Genomic DNA, 18,792 nt, shown 5'->3' on the forward strand with positions numbered 1-18,792 from the left:
GGCGAAACAGGGACTGCACAAATAGGGATGTTTAAAAAGATGGCAGGAGACCATCTGGGGCTTCTCATACCAGAAAGACCCCCATGCAGCAGATAAACCCTATCCCATGGTCCAAAGTGCTGCCAGATGGACACTGGCATTGTAGTCACAGCCAGCCCTGCTGTAAGCTGCTTTTATTTCACTGTTCTGTAGTTAAACCCAGATTTTCACCATCCTTGTTTGTCACTTTTATGAGCATTTCTGCTCCTTTACTCCTAATTAGCCACAGCCTTATCTCACACTCATGGACACAAGGTGTCAGAGAGACACCTCTGCTTTAGTCCTGGGACTGTGCCTCAATCTGCCACCACACCCTGACCATCCTCTGGGCCTGAGAAAGTTAGGGTATCAGCCTTGAACAGCACTCCAGTGTCACCACCTGTGGCTCCCCAAGCCCAGCAATAACTTGGAGTGTTTTCCTGCTCTGCTAAGAAACCTGAGAGACTCCCAGTGCCCTCCTCCCAGTCTCCCTGCAGTTGGACTCCAGCATTGGTCACACCTAGGTTTATGATTTTGCAGGCCTGAGCTGACACCCTCCAGGTCAAGCGCTTCCCCTGCAGCACCCTCCTGGGTATCCCTGTGTTCCAGGAGCTGCTGCAGCTCCTGGAGCTGGCTGGGACTAAGGGCAACTCAGTGCGTTGGTCCTGAGCAGGGCAGGTCACTGCTGGGGCTGCTGCTGCCAGCCCCTGTGGTGCAGCCATGGCTCAGCAGCGCGGGAGAATTTCCTTTCTTTATGAGCCAGAGTGCTGTACTTTCCTGCCCCCTCACAAGGTTCCCATGGATTGGGGTGAAATCAGGGACTGGCTCCAGGTCAACCCCCGCACAGTGCCTGGGAGTGAGACAGGCCTGGTTCTGGTCCCAGTGAAGGGGATGGAGGCAGCAGCAGCATCAGTTCGCCCTCCTGCCAGACCAACATGGGCCATGGCATGCAACAGCTCCACAAAGCTGGGCATGGACATGGCACCCAACACTTCCTCCAGAGAACAGAACTTTATTTAACCTCTCAAATAAAAAAAAAAGTCCTAACCCCAAACAGTTTTTTAAGGAAAACCAAAGATTAGAAACACTGTAAGCAGTGGAGACAAAACACCAAAAATAGCATCCGAAGTTTCCTCCGCGCACTCTCCCTGCAGGCAGCCTGCACTATATTTGTCTTCACTTGCCATTTCTGCTGCAATCAATTTGCAATGGCCGCTGGCGAGGAACCCATCTATTAAAAGCTCGGCTGAGATCTGTGGTGAAGACGTCTCCAATAAAAAACTGTGGCCATTCTTTAAGAAAAACAACAAAACAGTGTCCCTCTCTGCAGACCTTCCCGCTCCCAACAAAATCCACTAAAACCATCCCTGGCCATGCTGTCCGGGCTTGGGAGCAGCTGTGGAAGCCCAGTGAGGGTTTCCTTCCACGCAGGGAAGGATTTGCTCTGCAGCTGCTCCGAGGCTTGGAAGCACTTGGTGTTTGCTGCCTGTTGTGCTTTAGCTCTGCGATTTGCTGCAGGCCACCCTGGGGAGGCGGATTCCTCCTGGGTCAATTGCTTTTATCACAAAAACAAATGTTTTCTATCATCCCTTTCATCCCGGGATGAAAGTGCAGCAAGGAATCGCACGCTTTCTCGCGCTGCCTTGGTGGGCCATGCTGCTGGGCACTCCTCTCCCCCCACAGAAATGTGAAAGGAGGGACAGGGAAGGCAAACAGGAGTCTGGAGTAATTCCTGCCTTTGCCTAAAAACATAACCCTATGGGGCTGCCTAAAAATATAACCCCACAGGACTCCCTAGGGACACACAGCTCTGCCCCCAGGTTCCTTCCCAGAAGCATCGTGGCCAGTGCTGACATTGGACTGGTTTCTCCCAGAGCCAGGCACTGGCTGGGGGCCTGTCTGACCCCTCCACTCATGAGCAGGACACTGAGGGAGGCAGGAGGGCTGTTTGAGGAGGCCAGAGCCCATGCAGCCAAACACAACAGTGGCTGCAGGGGGATACAATTGCTGCCTATAAATAGTGCTGGGAAGCAAACATTAGGGAGGCAAAAAAGCTATTCAAGCTAGAGGACAATGTTGGCACTAAAGCAAATATAGATATAATTAGCCATTAATAAATGAAGGCCAAAGATTATGGAAAGCATCTAATATCAGAAAAGTGAGAGCTGGGAAGGCTTTCTAGGGGGAAGGGCAGAGGAGACCTTGACCAGCTTTTATAACAGGCTGTGGCTATTTTTTAAAAGCCATTAAGTTATGAGTTGTCAAACCCAGCTTGCTGTGATTGCTGATGAGCCTTTTTTTCTATATGAAAGGGAAAATTTGGCCTCTTTGTGACATCAGGAAAGGTAGAGAGGCCTAGGAAGCTGCCCTGATCCCCACTCTGCTTTCTCCTCCCTTGGTCAGATTGATCAATCCCAGCCTCTTCTGGAGCCCTCTGTGCCTTCTCTGCCCCTCACAATGCAGTGAAGTCCTAGAGCCCTTCTCCAAACCTGCCGGGAGAGATGCTTTAACCTCTGAAAGCTCCACAACAATGCTGGAGTGGGCAAGTGCTGGCCCTGTGCCATGGGCTTGCCCCAGCCTGGGGATGTGGGTCTGGGGAGGGTTTTTCTCACCACAGTTGAGGCATTGTGCTGGCAGCAGCAGCTCCTGCCAGCCTGTCCTGCAGTGGCCAGCAAAGGGCACACAGGGCAGGTGGATGCAGGGACTAGTGCCTGTGGGATACCTGCCTTGTGCCCACACCAGCCCTTCACTGGCCCCAGTGCCAAAAGTCCTGTCCCTGCACTGTTCCCCTGGAAAAACCCACACTGGACACCCCCAGGGTGCCTCCACGGGAACTCCAACACCCCTGGCTGTTGTGGCAGGGCCATAGTTTGGATGATCAGGGGTTGCTCTGTGCTGCCCCAGCAGAAACCTCAGGAAGACTCAATTCACTGGTGATAAAAGGGCGCGTTACCTGAGACAGTCAGCTGCTGCCATGGTTTTGCTTTACTTTGCAACCAGGGGAACTGCAGGAGTCATTTTCCCTTGAAGCTCTCACACGGAATCGGGTGCCTTTTCTGGAACATACATTTTAGCCAAGGAGCCATTATTGGCTGAGTGTCTGTACGGGTACGGTAGTGACAGAGATGGTTCCTCCTCGGTTGCTATTTCCAGAGAATGAAGTCACCGGGCTGCAGCGCCTGAGCTCCCTGGAGGCTGAGTCAGTGCCGGCCCTGCCGAGGCTCCTTGCGCGGCCCCCACTCCTCAGCAGCCCCCCACGGCCGCTACCCCGGGGCTGAGGGCTTCAGGCACTGAAACAAAATGGCGTCAGGCCAGCCCCACAGGGCTTCACCGCAGGGGGTCCGCTGGCCTCAGCCCTCCCGCCATCGTCCCGCCACCACCAGTTCTGTCCCGAACAGCTGCGTGCCCCTTCTGTGGGAATGTTCCTCCCGGGCCATGGCTCTGGCCCCTTCCCCACAGTCCCAGCACAGGCTGGTTAAATCCTCCACAAGGCTGTGATAACAAATACACTTCCCAAAGAAAGAGAGGAAGTGAGAGCTGCCCGGCCGCGCCGCCGTGCTGTAACCCGGCCGGGCCCGGCGCTGCCGCCTCTTCCTGTGCCGTCTGAGGGGGTTTGTTTGCCTCCTCCAAAGCAAACAGTGTGGAAACTCGGGGGGTGCTTTGGCAAGTCCCCTCCTCATGCTTTTAAAGATGCTTCCTGTGCCAGCTTTCCGACATCCTGTTCCTTCCAAACGTTGCTGGCCATCGGTGGCAGGGGGATCCCAGAAGTATTCGATACTTATAACCCAGGTTTATCCGCCAGCTGCTCCCTCCACCTGCAGGGCGGCCATGGCCATGCCTGTGACTCTACCAACAGCTGAGGGGACTCACAGCCTGTGCTGGGCTCAGCTGTGTCTTAAAAGGGGTGGAAGGAAAAGCAGGATTCCTCAGAGACCTTCAAACGCAGTTTGACTTCTCACAGTTTATGACCCCACATGAGATGGGAACCACCATGATCAACCATGTGATGCTGAAGCAGAGCAACTGGTAGTCTGAACTACTGGGCTGCAGCCATTCAAATCAGCAGGGAACAGGCAAAATTAAATCAAACAGTAATATTTTTGGCTTTTTCTCTTGGTAAATATGGTAACAGAGTTGCAGCTACTTGGCTTGAAAAACTGTTCAATCTGTGCTGTTTCCCACACAGACAATACTTTGCTCCTTGAGGGGCCAGGCTAAATTCATGCCAGAAAAAGCAGAGGTGAAGAGCTGAGTCCCCCATGAGCCCCCTCTTTGTGTATGGAAACAATCAGCCCCAGCTGCCAGCCCCACCACACACCATGGCCTTCTCAAGGGTGTTTTGATCTCTGCCATGGTGCCAGATCTCAGGAAACAATGAATTCACTGGTCACCCAGTGCCTTTTAGCAGAATAACTCAGGTATGGAGCAGTGCAAAGTACGAGAGGGCTGGTGTTATTCTAGTCAAGGCCAGACAAAAGCTTCTTCAGCCCCTGGTTAAAATCCTAGTTTCTCTCTCTAAGCACATTTACTGGAAAAGTGTCAAAGAATGTAAAAATGTGCTTACAAACAGCACAGTGGTTCCCAGGAGTGAGTTCCTATAGCAAGGCTGCACAATTCTTGCTGATCCCTCTAGCAATAGTAGGAGCTGGCTGGGTATTCCTATAACACACCATTTTTGCTGGAGAACCAAGTGATGAAAGGAAAAAAAAAGGTTTCGGTTCAGTCTCCTTCCTCCCCTTTCCTGGCTCAGGTAGTGGAAACCACAAGTCACCCTGCAAAGAGCCAGGTTTTGGAAAAATGAGGGATACAGCCCACTGCCCTGCTCTCTGTGCCCCTGCCATCTTTCAGAGAAGAGCTTGGGTCACACTGGCCCTGTGGATTCCACTCACTGCAAGGGGAGTTGAAATGAAAAAGAAATTTACTTGAATACACAAAATTAGGTGTGTGAGAGGGATGAGAGGTAGGGCTCTGCAGGACAAAACTTCACTGCAGGGTCTGGCTGTGGTGGAACAGTGTTGGCCCCACAGAGCTCTCACAAGTGTCTGGCTGCTGACTCAACACTGGGCACTGGCCAAACCCTTGGGCCAGAGCAGCACCCTGGGGATGGGCCAGAGCCAGTGTCCCCCAGCCTGATAGCCACCGACTTCAGCTGGGAATGCCAGCAGGCCAGAGCTGGATCCAGGTCCAGAGGTGAACCACAGCTGGAAAGCTTCACCCCTGCTTGGGGCAAAACTGAAAGGGTCACGCTCAGCCCTTCCTAGAAGCCAAGAAATTGTTTTTTCTTTTGTGTCCGATGTTATGGTGGGAAATGGTGAGCAAAGGGGCAGTGCAAAGGCAGGGCCTGCAAGGGCAGCAGACCCTCTGAACTGTGAACAGCCGTGGTCCTTCAGGGACTGCAGTGAGCTCTGCCAAAAAGCTGGAACAGAACAGGAAAGTGGGCAGTTATCTCTACAGCCTGCTGCCCCTCAGATCAACCTGCAGCAAGGACTTGCTGAAATGGGAGCCCTTGCCACACCTCTGCTGCCTTCCTTGTAATAAAAATCTCCTTCCTTTCATAATAATCTCCATTTTAATCTGGTACAAACCAGCATTTTATCCTTATGGATTAATGAAATTGCCTATCCCAGCTCTAGCAATGCTGTGAATTTGACTACTCAAAAGTGTGCTGAAGTATGCTGAGTTAGGTAAAGGGGATCATGAAAGAACCAGCCATCAAGAGGTTCCAATAAGACAAAAGAAACTCAGCTTTAGGAAAGTACCATCAAATCCCCCGTTCCAGTAATCAAACATGTGTTATTTCAAACTTAGACATTTGCAAAACAAACTCCCCCTATTATTCTTTCAAATTAGTTTGGACTTCCTATAATTTAACTAAGATGTAATCATATCCGCAGAGATCCCAGAATTCCTTATGAGCATCTTAAAAAGCAGGAATGAATCATTTCCTTGTAAAACAATCAAGTTTGCAATGCTGTGATCTTGGAAATAACAGTTGAACAGTCAAAGTCAAGCACTCAAAAGAAAATAAAAGCATTTAATGCAAAATATTTCCAAAAGTTTTTACAGCAATTTCCTATAAATGGAGTCTTTTCTTAAAGAATGAAACCACCGATACAAATGTATTGTTCCAAAGGGGATTACAAAACTTTCTCCTCAGCCACACAGGAGGTAGGGAGGGCATTTCTCTTATCTGAAAACACCTAAGATGAACTGAAAAGTGATATTCAGGATCTAGCCTGCTATGTCTAAGTTATGGTAACACACAGATTCTTTGGGATTAAAACTTCACAGGCTGATATATCTTTACCCCATAAGGCCTTTATTAAGATTCCTAATAATTTGTGGTTATGTAATGGAAATATCTGAGATGCCTGTCAGCTACATTATGTGGTTTTTCCTAATGATGGGAAGCCTGACATTGGAGCAGACTATGGGGTGTTTTACCCTGCAGGGACCAGGCTTTAGGGATGGGTGTTAAAAAAAACAAACAAAAGAGTTGTTTCTATTCCTGCTCAGTTGCTCAAGGCTGTAGTTTCTGGCACCTGAGGGCAGGTGTGAACTGGTGCATCCTGGCACCTCTGGCTGTCCAGTGGCTCAGGGAAGGGCAGCCACTGGGAGGAGTAAGTGATGCAGCTGCCCCAGGCTCCCCACGTAGATTTGCAGCTTCCCAAGCTGCTGTTGGAGGCTTTAACGGGTATACAGAGAGAGCTCGTTTGGAGTGAGCAAGGCCCTTCAGATGACAGCAGTCAGTCCAGACAAAATTGGTCCTTGTTGAGAACCAGCAGGAGGCAGCTGGAAGGTAAGGGCAGGACAGGCTGGAGCCCTTCCACAGAGCTCTCCAGCAGCACAGGAGCTTCCCAGCACTTTAATTCATTCCCTCGCTTGGCACACTCGGCTGGTCTGGGAATGATTACCTGTAAAAGGAGCTCTTTCACCATTGTAGCTGCTCACTGCAGTAGTGCCCTGCAAGGCTGGGCTCTGCCTGGTCTGCTGCCAGCCAAGCAGAGAAAGGCTCCAGCTGATCCCTGGGGAGCTGGGCTGCCCGCTCCCTGCTTTGCAAAACAACAACAAAACAGCCTTCGAGGAAGATGCAGTGGGGGAATGTGCTCTCTAGAAAACAAAGCCACATTAACCAGCCTCAACAAAGCAGCAGTTTTCTCTGCCAGTGGAAGGGCAGGCTGGTGCCTTCCCTCCCCAGGACAGACTGTCTTTTGGGCTCTCTGGGGCCACGTGGGAGGCTCCTGTTTGCGCTGTGCTGCCCCAGTGCTGGGCTCCTCACACTGCTACCAGGAGCTGAAGTCGCCGAAGCCGGTGCTCTTCTTCTCTTTCTTCACAGCTGTGCTGGTTGAAGGCCCATCATCCTCCACACTGCGCTTCCTGCAGCCAGAATGAAAACAACTCTGAGGGAGTCTTTACTGCCAGCGGGACTAGGGCAGCTTGGATGCCTGTTCTCTCCCAGCACCAGGTATACTGGAGCCAGCCCATCCCTTGTCAACTAGACAGAAGTGCAAGTTCCATGCTAGCATGGGTTGGGGGTCTTTGCCAGGCCCGAAAAGGGGGAGCATGAGTCCATTGGGATGGTTTGGATCAGGCTTTGAACACTCCCAGGAATGTGTTCAAAGCACAGAAAGTTCTCCAGGCCAGAGCTGAAGATTGAACAGCTGTACCTTTTTAGCATGGTCAGGAGAACATGAGCCATGAGTTTTCCCCACACCTTCTCACCTGCACTTGTGGCAGCAAAAGGATTTATGGGGAATTAGGTATAAAGCAGCTGGGAGAGCTCTTCCAATCTTTCCTGTTTCTTGAGCCCAGCCTGTTGCAGTTGCTGCTATTATTATCAACCTCTCTTGAGCAGAGCTTGCAACCCCAGGGAACGCTGTGCTACCAGCTCACATGCTGTAGTTTTATTGTCAGATATCAGTAGCGGATAGGAAGAACACAAAACCCTAAATCTACCAGAGCAGGCTGCAGTGATTGAAGGTCCTTTCTATACTACCTGGTCCTTTCCACAGAGCCACAACTGCTGGATTTCCTCTGTAAATAAGAGTGCAGTGTGTCAGCAGTTTTAAGCTGGACATAGTATTTTAAGGGACACACAATATTCTGCAACTGAAAAATTTCACTGACACACTAAACTGACCTACCTGAGCTAACATATTTCTGTTCTCACAGTTATGCAAATGTCTGTAAGTCACAGAGGCACACACAGGCTAATTAAATGGCTGCCCAGATCTGTGTATGCATAAATACAGGCCTTTATGTAGCAGACAGACAACAGCATTTTTGCAAATGCTTTTAGAGAAGTCTGCTAAAAATCAAGTGGAAGGCATTTATTTTAATTTTTCCAAAACACATGCTAAGCTGCTGCTCAGCCAGGATTCTGTGCTGTCCTTATGAAAGAAAGCAGTGCTGCCAATCCTGACAGGGGTACAAGGGGTGCCTGGGAGAGGATGCTTTAGGATAAGCCTGTCCAACCAGCCAGGTACCCTGGAGCTACTCAGCTGCCCTGTGCTCCCTCAGCAAGCCTGGGAGCCTGCTCCCTTTTCCAGCCATTTCAGCTGTGCTGGTACAGCTGTTTGTGTGGCTGAACAGGGAACCAGAGCAGCAAATTGACGGGGGCCTGGGGCAGCTACTTTGTGCAGGGCAGAAGTTGCTAAAAGAGAAACATCTGTGGGACCATGGCCTTCAGAAATAGCTTCAGAAAAGGAAGAGGATAAAAGATGGTGTAGAAGTGACACAGTACAGTTCCTCAAAGACTTCTGAGTTCTGGAAATGTATCTACAGTTCTGAAGTCAGCAAATGCTTTTAAAGATGAGCTTGGTCATGTTCAAGGGCTAAAAGAGAAGCTCAGTTAATGTGTGACCTTGAAAAACAACAGAAGTGAAGTAAACTCTTGACTGTTAGGACTACATGAGGGTGTCTGAACATCTCAACAATGGCACTGGACAGGGCCAGCATCCAGCAGGAAAGGCACCTAAAATATTCAGCAAAAATCAGAAAGACAGGGAACTCACGCTGCAGCCATGTTGATGTATTTTCCAATCCCCTGCCGGTAAGTTTTAGGAGTCTGAACCTCTTTCTTTGGTAGGACCACTTCAGCTTTTATTTTGGCTGCTTCTTCTTCCTGCTGGAACTTCTCTCTTTCAGCAGCGACCTGTGGGAAGCAAAGGGTACAATCTGTTGCAAGAGATAGTGCAGAATAAGGAGAAAATGTCTACAATTCTTTGAAGCTTTAAAGCACTCTAAACCAGCAATCAGCACCGCTGAGATTACAGGGCAGGCTTTAGGAGACAGCCCTCAAGGGCCACTACAAACAGGCTCTCTGCAGCCATTATAGCAAAACTCTTTCTCACCTGCAGCCACCCAAAGCTACTGGGGGCATTTGAAAGGAAACCATCAGAAGCCTGATGGACTGGGAGCTGTGCCAGACTCAGTTACAAGAGTAACTCTCCATTGAAAGAGTCACTGGGATCCTGGCAAAAAAGCAATGTTGAATGGCAGCTGCTTAATCCTAGCTGGCAACAAGATGGACCAGGGCACTGCCCATGTGCAAAGAAAAGCCATTAAGCAAAATTCTCTCCAGATAAGCTTTGGCCTTTCAAAAAAACCTCAACCAACCAAGCAACCTCACCTGTGCATCTGCCTCTTCATAGGGATCAACAAAAACAGTTGTTGTCTCAATTCTTATTTCTTCCTGGAAGCGGAAGAGAAGAACAGTTATTCCATCTGCTGATTAAGTAGTGCCATCTCCCCCTATTTTGGTTTCAAGAAGTGTCAGCAGAGTGACCAGCACTGCCAGATAAAGCCACTGCCCCTACTGCTTCACACACACCTTGGGACGGTCTGTTTTTGGGTCACTTTCCACATTCTCCATAGCAGTCAGAGTTTCAAAGCCACCAACCACCCTAAAAGAGGAAAGACATGTTATTCAATTGTCAAAACATACTCAAAGTATTTCTGCACCCTTACCTTTAATATATCTCATTTATGTCCATTACTCTAGCAGATTTTTAAATCATCATGTCTGGGGGGAGAGGAGTCAGCAACTGTATTTGGAAGATCTAAGATAATGTCATTCAGTGTGGAAGATAAGAATTTTCCCCTCAAATATGGGATTTGAATTTAAAATTAAACAGAACATGGAAAAGTCCAATACTCAGAGGCAAAGCAAAGCCCAAAACCTGGAAGCCACACAAACCAGCCAGATGAAGAACAAGTCTTTTCTTCTTAGTTTTCAAACTGTATATGAGACCTAACAGTGTTATCAGGAAGAGAATGGTAACTACATAACAGGAGAGCTGTGGCAGAGCTGTCTGCACTAACACCACTAACACTGAGGGCACAGGATTCCTCCAGAAGAACATCATGACTGTGAGCTCATGAGGGCTCTGGGAAGGCAGCAGAGCATCAAGTCACAGGCACAGGGTAAGGCCAGGACACTTCTCAAAGCAGTTTTCACCTAGGAGGGCCTTAGACCCCTGGCTTCTCACTTTTCAAGTCAACATATCCAAACACTTGCTTGAAAATATTTAAGGCTGAAGGCTTTCTGGACTGTTATATGTTTATTTTCAAAAGAAGCGTGGAACAATGGGAACATTCTAGAAAAGCATATTTAGAAAGGATAAATGGGGAAACCCAGATAATTATAATCCTGTCATCCTGTCATTTATCCCAGCAAAATAATGGAATAGCGGAGACAGGACATGATTAAGAAAGAAAGGAAATAAGTAACAGCAATCAACAAGGTTTTGTGGAAAACAGTGTCTGTCAAACAACCTTCTATCTTTGAGACAACAGATGTGGCTAACAGGGATAACAGTGTCCACAGAACAGACTTCTGGAAGGCGGCTGATATTTTGATTGAGGAACCAGAATGCTATGAAGTGAATACAGTACACATGAAATAAAAAATTGGCTGACAGGTGTCAAAATCTAATTTTAAACAGGAACCACTGAGTCAGTATGTTTTCAGAGGGGTCCTGCTGGGATCTGCTCTTGGTCCCAGGGTATTTAACACTTTTATCCACCTCATCATCCACAATTAAATTTGAAAACAGCTATTCTTAGAAGAGCAGTAAATAAAGAGGAAGACAGGCTGTTGATGCCGAGTGATCCAGATCCATTAGCAAAGCAGGCTGTAGCTGGACAACATCTGTTTTAATAGAGCCAAGCCACATGGCCAGGAACCAAAAATACAGCCCATACTAACAGCTGTGGGACAATGAGAAGCAGCTGTAATTCTCAAAAACACTGCTCCAGGAGCCAGGGGAGTTTGGGGCCAGGAGATCAGCAGCAGGGGCAGGAATTGGCCCCAGAGGTGTCCAGGGCTGCCCATGGGACAGGGCAAGCCAAGAGCCAGCAATCCCCCAGCTTCCATGGAGGGGTAACTGTTTTCAAGCGTGATTGTTGCTGGGACTACAGCACCAGCACAGGTAGGCTGGCAAGGGATGAGCAGATGAGATGGGGGAAAATCAAATTGAATGAAGCTGGTGAGGAAAAGGATACCAAACTGGTGGAATATGTAGAGCATTTTATCACCTAACTCAGCTTTCATATCAAAGAAATAAGCAATTCCTTGACCAAAAAACACGTGATATTCACAGTCACCTTTATACACTTTATACACTCATACCAGGGTATTTCCCTCTCAAAGACACTTGTGCAGTCCCAGCATGGCAGAGTCTGCTCAACCAGCACCAGGAGAGGCCTCTGACTCTCACCTGCCATGGTCTCAGCTGATCCATTGGAGAAATGCACTTCCTACAGCACTCCCCAGTGCCCTCAGTGCCACCCCGTGGGCTGGAACAGGCTTTAAGCACAACCAAAAGGACAGACCCCACCACAGAGAATGACAGAGAATGAGCTGAGATAGAGAGGGTGTCCTCACACCTGCCCCAGCACAGCTGGGCTTGCTCATGTTTCAGTGCTGCTCCAAGCTCTATTCCCAAGGGCCTGCTGACATTCTGTAATAAGGCTGTGACTTTTAGGTGCAATTAAAACCCATGGATGCAGGCTAGAACAGCCTCAGTCATTTGTGACTGGAGGGAGCAGACTGGGGGAGGCTGCACAGGGCTTGAGGACCCCGTATGAACTTTGGAAAGTTCATAATAAAAACTCAATTTTAAAATCTCTCTCCAGGCCAATATCAGATTGACTTATAATACTGGTGATTAACACCCAGCCCAAGATACATTCACTGTATTTTAACTGCCCCAAAGGAAACTTCTGATTTAATATCGGAGGATTTTCTAGCCAACAGCTCACTCATTATCTGCTTGTATGTTTTCATTTAATTAGGTTTCTGATAATTTGAAATGGCCAGATCAGCTGTGCACTGGCAATCTCAGCTGTGTAATCCCTCAGCCCGTAGCTAGACCTCCCACAATATTAGCCCTAATGCATTTCACTGATGCTACCAGATCTTCAGTTGCTCTGCTAATTAAACTTTATTGGTAATATTTTGTCACTTGTACATTTTAAAAGGCTGTGATAGACATGGCATTCACAGGTCATCAGTAAATGACCTAAATAGTCTATTTTGACATGACTGTTAAGGGCTAAGGGGGAAGAAGACAAAGCTGTTATGCCTGCAGAGCATGTCATTCTCTTTTCTTCTTCACTTCTTGTCTCTCAAATGGAAAATTTCTTCCTTTTCTCTCCCTTGCATTCTCCAGAGTATCTCTGTGTACTACACTGTCAGCACAGTCAGCTCTCAATATAGGTTTTTGTCTTTATAAAGACACTGCTGTAATGCTGATAAAAAATAAAAACGAATTTGAATACAGACCACCACCTCAGAGGAGAGAGCTCTGACCAGAGGGACAGGAAATAATCTACATGTCACTTTTGTTCAGGGAGCACTTGGGAGCTTTGTCAGGGTCAGGCCCAGCTGAGGCTGGTATCTGCCCACTAACAATTAACATGCAAAAGGACAAGGTCTGATTGCAAACATCACCAATCCAGTAAAAACTGAACTACACACTAACCTGGCAGTCAGAGCTGGATGCAAAAGAAATGAAATATTCCAAAATGTGAAGGCTTTTGCAAGCTTTCCTCTGATCTAAGAGACAAGGTATACACAGGCCCTTGAAATGTTACATGTTACACATTGTTATTGTCATCTCATGATGTTACATTGCAGCACTAAAATCACTTTGATGATATATAATGTGTCAAAGCCCGTGCACTGACACACCGGATAAGTTTTTGGGATTCTTTGCCTGCCCAACAACACATATTTTGGGCCAAGAAAAAAGCCCATACAAATTATATGTAGAAATGACCATTGCTCAGTACATAAAAACATTTTAAAAATGCTCTAAAGAGTGAGCCATTACTTAATATTATTCTAATATTCAAGGAAATTTGTGCATAATTTCAGTAAAAGAAAATGCAGATTCCAGAAATTCAGACTCACATCCCTTTATAGTCTTTACACATGCTAAATGTGTGGCACAGCCAGTGACTGCTCACACTGTGCTGCCTGGTCTCGTGCAATGTCACTTCTGCCAAGTTGGGAGCCAGCATGGCAGGGAAGGGAGAAGGGCATAAACAAGTTTAACCTTTTCCACTGCTTCTGGCTCTATTCCTTTTATAAGGTGTCATACATGCTTTGTCCTAAACTGGCTGAGGTTTGCAAAAGGTGTTCAGATGACACCCTGTGTGCAATAGGGTGACACTTTCAAGACACCATTCACATCAGAACAACCAGTGGAACCGAGAGTTTGCTGTGTGCTTCCAGTAGATGTTGAACAGAGAAATTATGATCTCAGCTATATATTTAGCTCAGCAACCCTGAGACAGCTTGTATTTTTAGAGGAGCTTGATAAATGTTGCATTACATTTAAACATGAACGACAAGGCAGGTACATTTATGGTGGTTTTTTTTCTCTTAGCATAGGAATGAAAACAAAAATGTGCCCTCACTTGTGCAATTCTGTTTTCTTGAAAGCTGGCTAAGTTAGCACTGGAAATCTTTGCATTTCACATTTAAATGTGTTATTAAAATCTTACTTCCTGTTAAGGCTCCTTTATGTAAAGTAGTAACCTTGCTTCAAAACCACTGCCGATGCCTTTGCATGATGAAGAAGTGAAATATCCGGAGCAAGCTCTATCCATTTGCAACGTGCCAATGAAGGTCTCACTATACTTTAGTTAGTGCAGTCCCAAAAAAAAATGCATCTCCCCTGCAGGCCCAGAGACATTCACGTGAATCTATTTCTCATACTTATGTTTAGAAGAATTATAGGAATTAAGCCTTCTGCAATGCTGGGGATGGCAGTGAGCCAACATAATAGAGTTTCCTGGTCAGAAGATGATACAAGAACAATGTCTGGACTTTTTTTAAAACAAGCTTTAAACTACAAACAGAAAACAGAAAGAAAAATTGCTCTTTTGTAAACACATTCTGCCCCGAAGGTTATTTTTATAAAAAGGAGAACACACATTTATATACACACACAGAGGGAACAACACATATGTGCACAAACACGCACACTCAGGACAAAATGTTTTCTATGCATACACCCAATCTGCAATGGAGTGAGCAATTCAAATGTGCAACAAGGATGCAGCCAAAACATCTCCATCTCTCTGCTAGATAAGGGCTTCATCCAGCAGGCGAGACATGGTAATAAAGGGTGATGAAAATAAAACAACTTGGAAAAAAGCTTATTGAAACTAGACTCAACAGATGAACCTGGCACGAAAGGACTTCCCTGCCTTGGCACAGGTCCCTCTTCAGAGATCATACAACTGTTTTGGAAACAACAGCAGCCCTCATGCAACTCCAACAGCCCAGTGCTCATGTGCAGCCATGGCTTCCACAGGGAGGCCCGGCTCATTTCTCCACCTTGCTCTTTGCTCCTATCCCAGTGTCTGGGGAGTAGACTCTGCAGTGCAAAATTAGGTCAGTCTCCCTACACAGAATCAGCTCTTCTGCTGTCACACAGTTTCTCCAATCTTCAGATCTACTAAAGCAGAAGAGACAAAAGAACATGAGTTTTCCAGCTTAGAAGCAAATGGGACTCGCTGATTCAAATCATACAGGGAATGTTGCAAGAGGAAACAGACAATGTGTTATATAACAGCACCTGGGTAACTGAATAATGCCTGGTAGTTGCTTTATGTAGCTAATTACTTTAGAGGACAAGAGTTACTTTCATTGCCCCAGTCTACAGAATTGCAGTAGAAAGCAATTAACAGGTTAAGGAATACTTAATACAGAGTGATACTGATCCAAGGGAAGAACTCTCTTTCACAAAAGCATCTGGCAAGGAGAGAAGGAAAGAAAAGAAGAGAATAAGCTGAATGCATGTCAGCTATTGACTGATGCCTCCAGTCTGACCAAGCCTGAGCTTTCCCAAACCACCTTGTTCATTATTTCTGGGAACAAGAGAATTGAAGAACGAGCAGCAGACACCTCAAGAGACAGTAAATGTTATTCACATAAGCAGATATGTACAGCCTCATAGCAAAGAGAAAACTGTCCTTGACATACTCATCTCCTGTCTTAGTTGCCACTTTCTTTTCTCAGCTCTTGACAAACACAAGTGATGCTCTAATAAACACACAGAACTGCTGTACAGATAGTTTCCAGCTTTACCACAGTGACCACAACACTTTTCTCTCTGCTCCTTTTATTGCCCTTTGTTTTATAGCATCACATCACATCACGTATCTGCAGCATGTCCTCATTTTCAAGCCCATCATGCTCTGCTTGTCCTAAACCTCACCCAAAATTCTGAAAGCATTTTTCTCCTTCTGTTGATCACTTTCCACTACTATTTTAAATATGCACATTTTTATGTGTGCCTTTAGCTTTGGAACAGTCTCCCAAAAAACACTGATGAAGCAATTTTGTTTTTTCCTGAGGCTTTCTTTTTCCAAAGGTGATGGAAGGTAGGTTGAAATGGGTCACTGTCACAACTTCCCTGTATCTATATGCAATCTCTTTTCTACTTACACAGCTCTCATGGACAGAGATTATGTTTCTATTTCTGCTAAAAAAGGGCAAATGTACCAGGTCTCTGATCCACGAGAGCTGTGAACCATTGCAACAGGAAATGTAACAACAACATGGATGGGATATGCTTGCACCTAAATTTCATAAAGAACACCCAACAGGAACCTGAGCTCATCTGCTGTTTTGGCTGTAGTATTCCTGCAGCCCCTGCAGGTCACAGCACAGCTGAGGCCCAGCTTGGAGCACAGGTAGGAAGGAGACTCAGGCATGGAGCCCAGGGCAGCAGCAGGCAGGACCCTCCCCAGGCAGCAGCCCCCTGTAAATGCTTCTCATCCCCTCTGTGCAGAGCAAAGGCAAGTCAGTTGGTTGATATTATCTCAGTTTCTAAATTAAACCTCTTACCAGCAAGCTAAAAGCCCACAAAAACCACCAGTTGGTTTTCATGTTAATTACATCATTCTCTAAGTCAGAAGAAATAGTAATTACTAGAAATGGTAATTACTAATTTAATCTAGGCAGCTCTGTTGGAGCAGGAAATCCATGCAGCCTGCAATACACCTCCAAGAGAAGGCATTCTGCTCTCACTCTCTGTTTTGGCTCCCCAGCCATGCCAGATTATCTCCTTTCTTTTCAGTACCAGCACCCTCATCACTGCCACGGTGAGCAGCACAATCATGACAAGCCCTTCCCTGTCCTCCAGCCACACCTTTCTCCTGAGACATGGAAATTCCAGTGCACCAAGGCAGACACATGTCACCTCTTCACTGTCCCACTGCCCAGGTGTGGGCATTTATAGAGTCTCCCACATAAAAATTTCAGACCAGTGAGGATATGAATAAGATGCATTTCCAGAAAAGGCACTTTTCAATGGTGCATCCCACAAAGGACCAAAGAAACAAAGAAAGGAGTAGGGAATGGTTGCCCTTTCACTCTTTTTTGTTCTCCTAAGTATGGAAAGCCTGCTGAAAAGTTCTATACAAATTACAAACAAGTCAAACTGTGTGACAAGATACCTGTGTGACACTAACATGGACCAGAGTCACACAGGAGTAGCTGAGAGTACAGTTCAGATCAGAGTATTTAGGTTTTTATATTAACTGAAATAAGTAATCCTCAAATCTATATGAAAGTCACAACAGACCAGTAAGCATCCAGTTAACAATACAATTAAACACTGATGGAAACAAAGACTCCTGATATCATGGGTTCATTCTGCTCTTAAACCTAGATATTATTCCTAGATATGCTTCCCAGATATTATTGTGCTATAATCAGCTCATTTATAGTCACCAAATCCTGGAATCACCCAGGACCTAAAATATCAAACTGAAGTTGGAGTTTTACTAGAGGTACAATCTCTGGCATCTTCTGGCTTTTATGACTTTTAAATACAATGCAGGTAAAAACAGCTGATGGATTTTGATGACAGAATACAGATCTTAAAAACTACACACATCAACCTAACCTTTTATTATTAAATTTGTAGGTAAATTCAATTATTCAATAATTCAACTTGTAGATTAATACAGACTGACTGGGATACATATATCCCAGCATCTTAATTTTACCTTATTTAAATTGATCTTCATTGAATTGATCTTACATGCAAGACAGATCAGAGTAAAATTTCCCTGCTCTGTGTTCATATGAAGATGTCACTCAGTTTTCATGCAAGAAGCCAAATATGATGCTAAACCAACACTTTTTATAAACTTTTTCCATTGTATTTCAGCTAAAAATATAAGCAGCACCACTTCTTCACTCTGGGACCTAAGCTCGTATTTCTGTTACAGCAAAGACAATTCACAAATCAAGACAGTCTTTGCTAAAACTGCAAAAATCTCTGCTATACATGCTTAAGCAGATTTACCTGGACTAAGCAATTCCTCTCTAAAGGATAACATACAGTGTGAAACACCATCTGAGCTATTTTGCTCACGAGGTACTTGAGATATTCAGCACAGTGTGAAGGCTTTGAGGAGCACACTCCCTGCACCACAGAAAGCTCGGCTTCTCTCCAAATCCTTTGCTGGTGAATTCTGGTAAAACTGGGGCACACTGAGGACACACAGCAAAGACACTGGAGGACGACACAGGATGCTCACTGAGGCCAAGCTGCACCCAGAACTGAAGACCAGGCACATTTTCAGCTGAGCTGTCTAACACAGACATTACTTGATGAGGTGGCCAGCTCAGGTTAACAGCATTACTGGAGGGGATTTGAAGGAGCTTTTGCAAGGTGGACTCAAATAGTTGCTGAAGTGAAGTAGTGCTAAGATCTGGATAAGGTAACTCCTCCAAGAATTACTGACTCTCAGCTTTTAGTATTAGAATTTCCTTTTTTAATCTGCTTTCACAGAAGGACAAGGGAACTTTGAATTTTTCTAGGACAACCCTGAGAAAGAAAAAAGAAATACATTTGCAAGAGTGCAATTATTGAAGAATCAGTATTGGAACCAACAGCACTAAAATAAAGTGCCATTAACATGAAGCAGTTTCTGCCTCAAAAAGTTTCAGGCAGGGAAGATGGATTAAATATATCACTTTCACTGTACAGCACAATTGCATGACATTCAATCAAAGTAAACAGCACATGGTTCTGTTTTCCATTACTGACTTCCAAATGAATAGAACCATGAAAGGAATAAACCCTCAAATCTACAAGTAAAAAAGATTGTAAGATTCTCAGGAACTCCCAGGGCAGCAGGCTAGCAACATTCCCACTCCTGCCATGCATGAGGGATGTCTGAGAACAGCTCTGCTTGACTTGGTAAATACCAAGTACCTGCAGTAGAGGAAGCAAAGAGCAA

The 18,792-nt window shown here is 46.0% G+C and overlaps 1 protein-coding gene across 1 annotated transcript in view; it reads right to left on the reverse strand.

Annotated features, from left to right (window-relative positions):
• Nucleotides 1-6,032: 6,032 nt before the first annotated feature.
• PPIL2 (peptidylprolyl isomerase like 2) overlaps nt 6,033-18,792 on the reverse strand; it is a 68,106-nt gene continuing 55,346 nt past the window's right edge. The window contains exons 17-20 of the mRNA XM_084217529.1: nt 9,851-9,923; nt 9,650-9,712; nt 9,033-9,172; nt 6,033-7,395 (exon numbers count right to left, since the gene is read on the reverse strand). Coding sequence (XP_084073655.1) covers nt 7,302-7,395; nt 9,033-9,172; nt 9,650-9,712; nt 9,851-9,923 — 370 coding nt within the window. The 3' untranslated portion in view covers nt 6,033-7,301. The remainder of the gene's footprint in view (nt 7,396-9,032; nt 9,173-9,649; nt 9,713-9,850; nt 9,924-18,792) is intronic.

The sequence above is a fragment of the Fringilla coelebs genome, assembly GCF_963513975.1.
Source record: "Fringilla coelebs genome assembly, chromosome: 17".
NCBI lineage: Eukaryota > Metazoa > Chordata > Aves > Passeriformes > Fringillidae > Fringilla > Fringilla coelebs.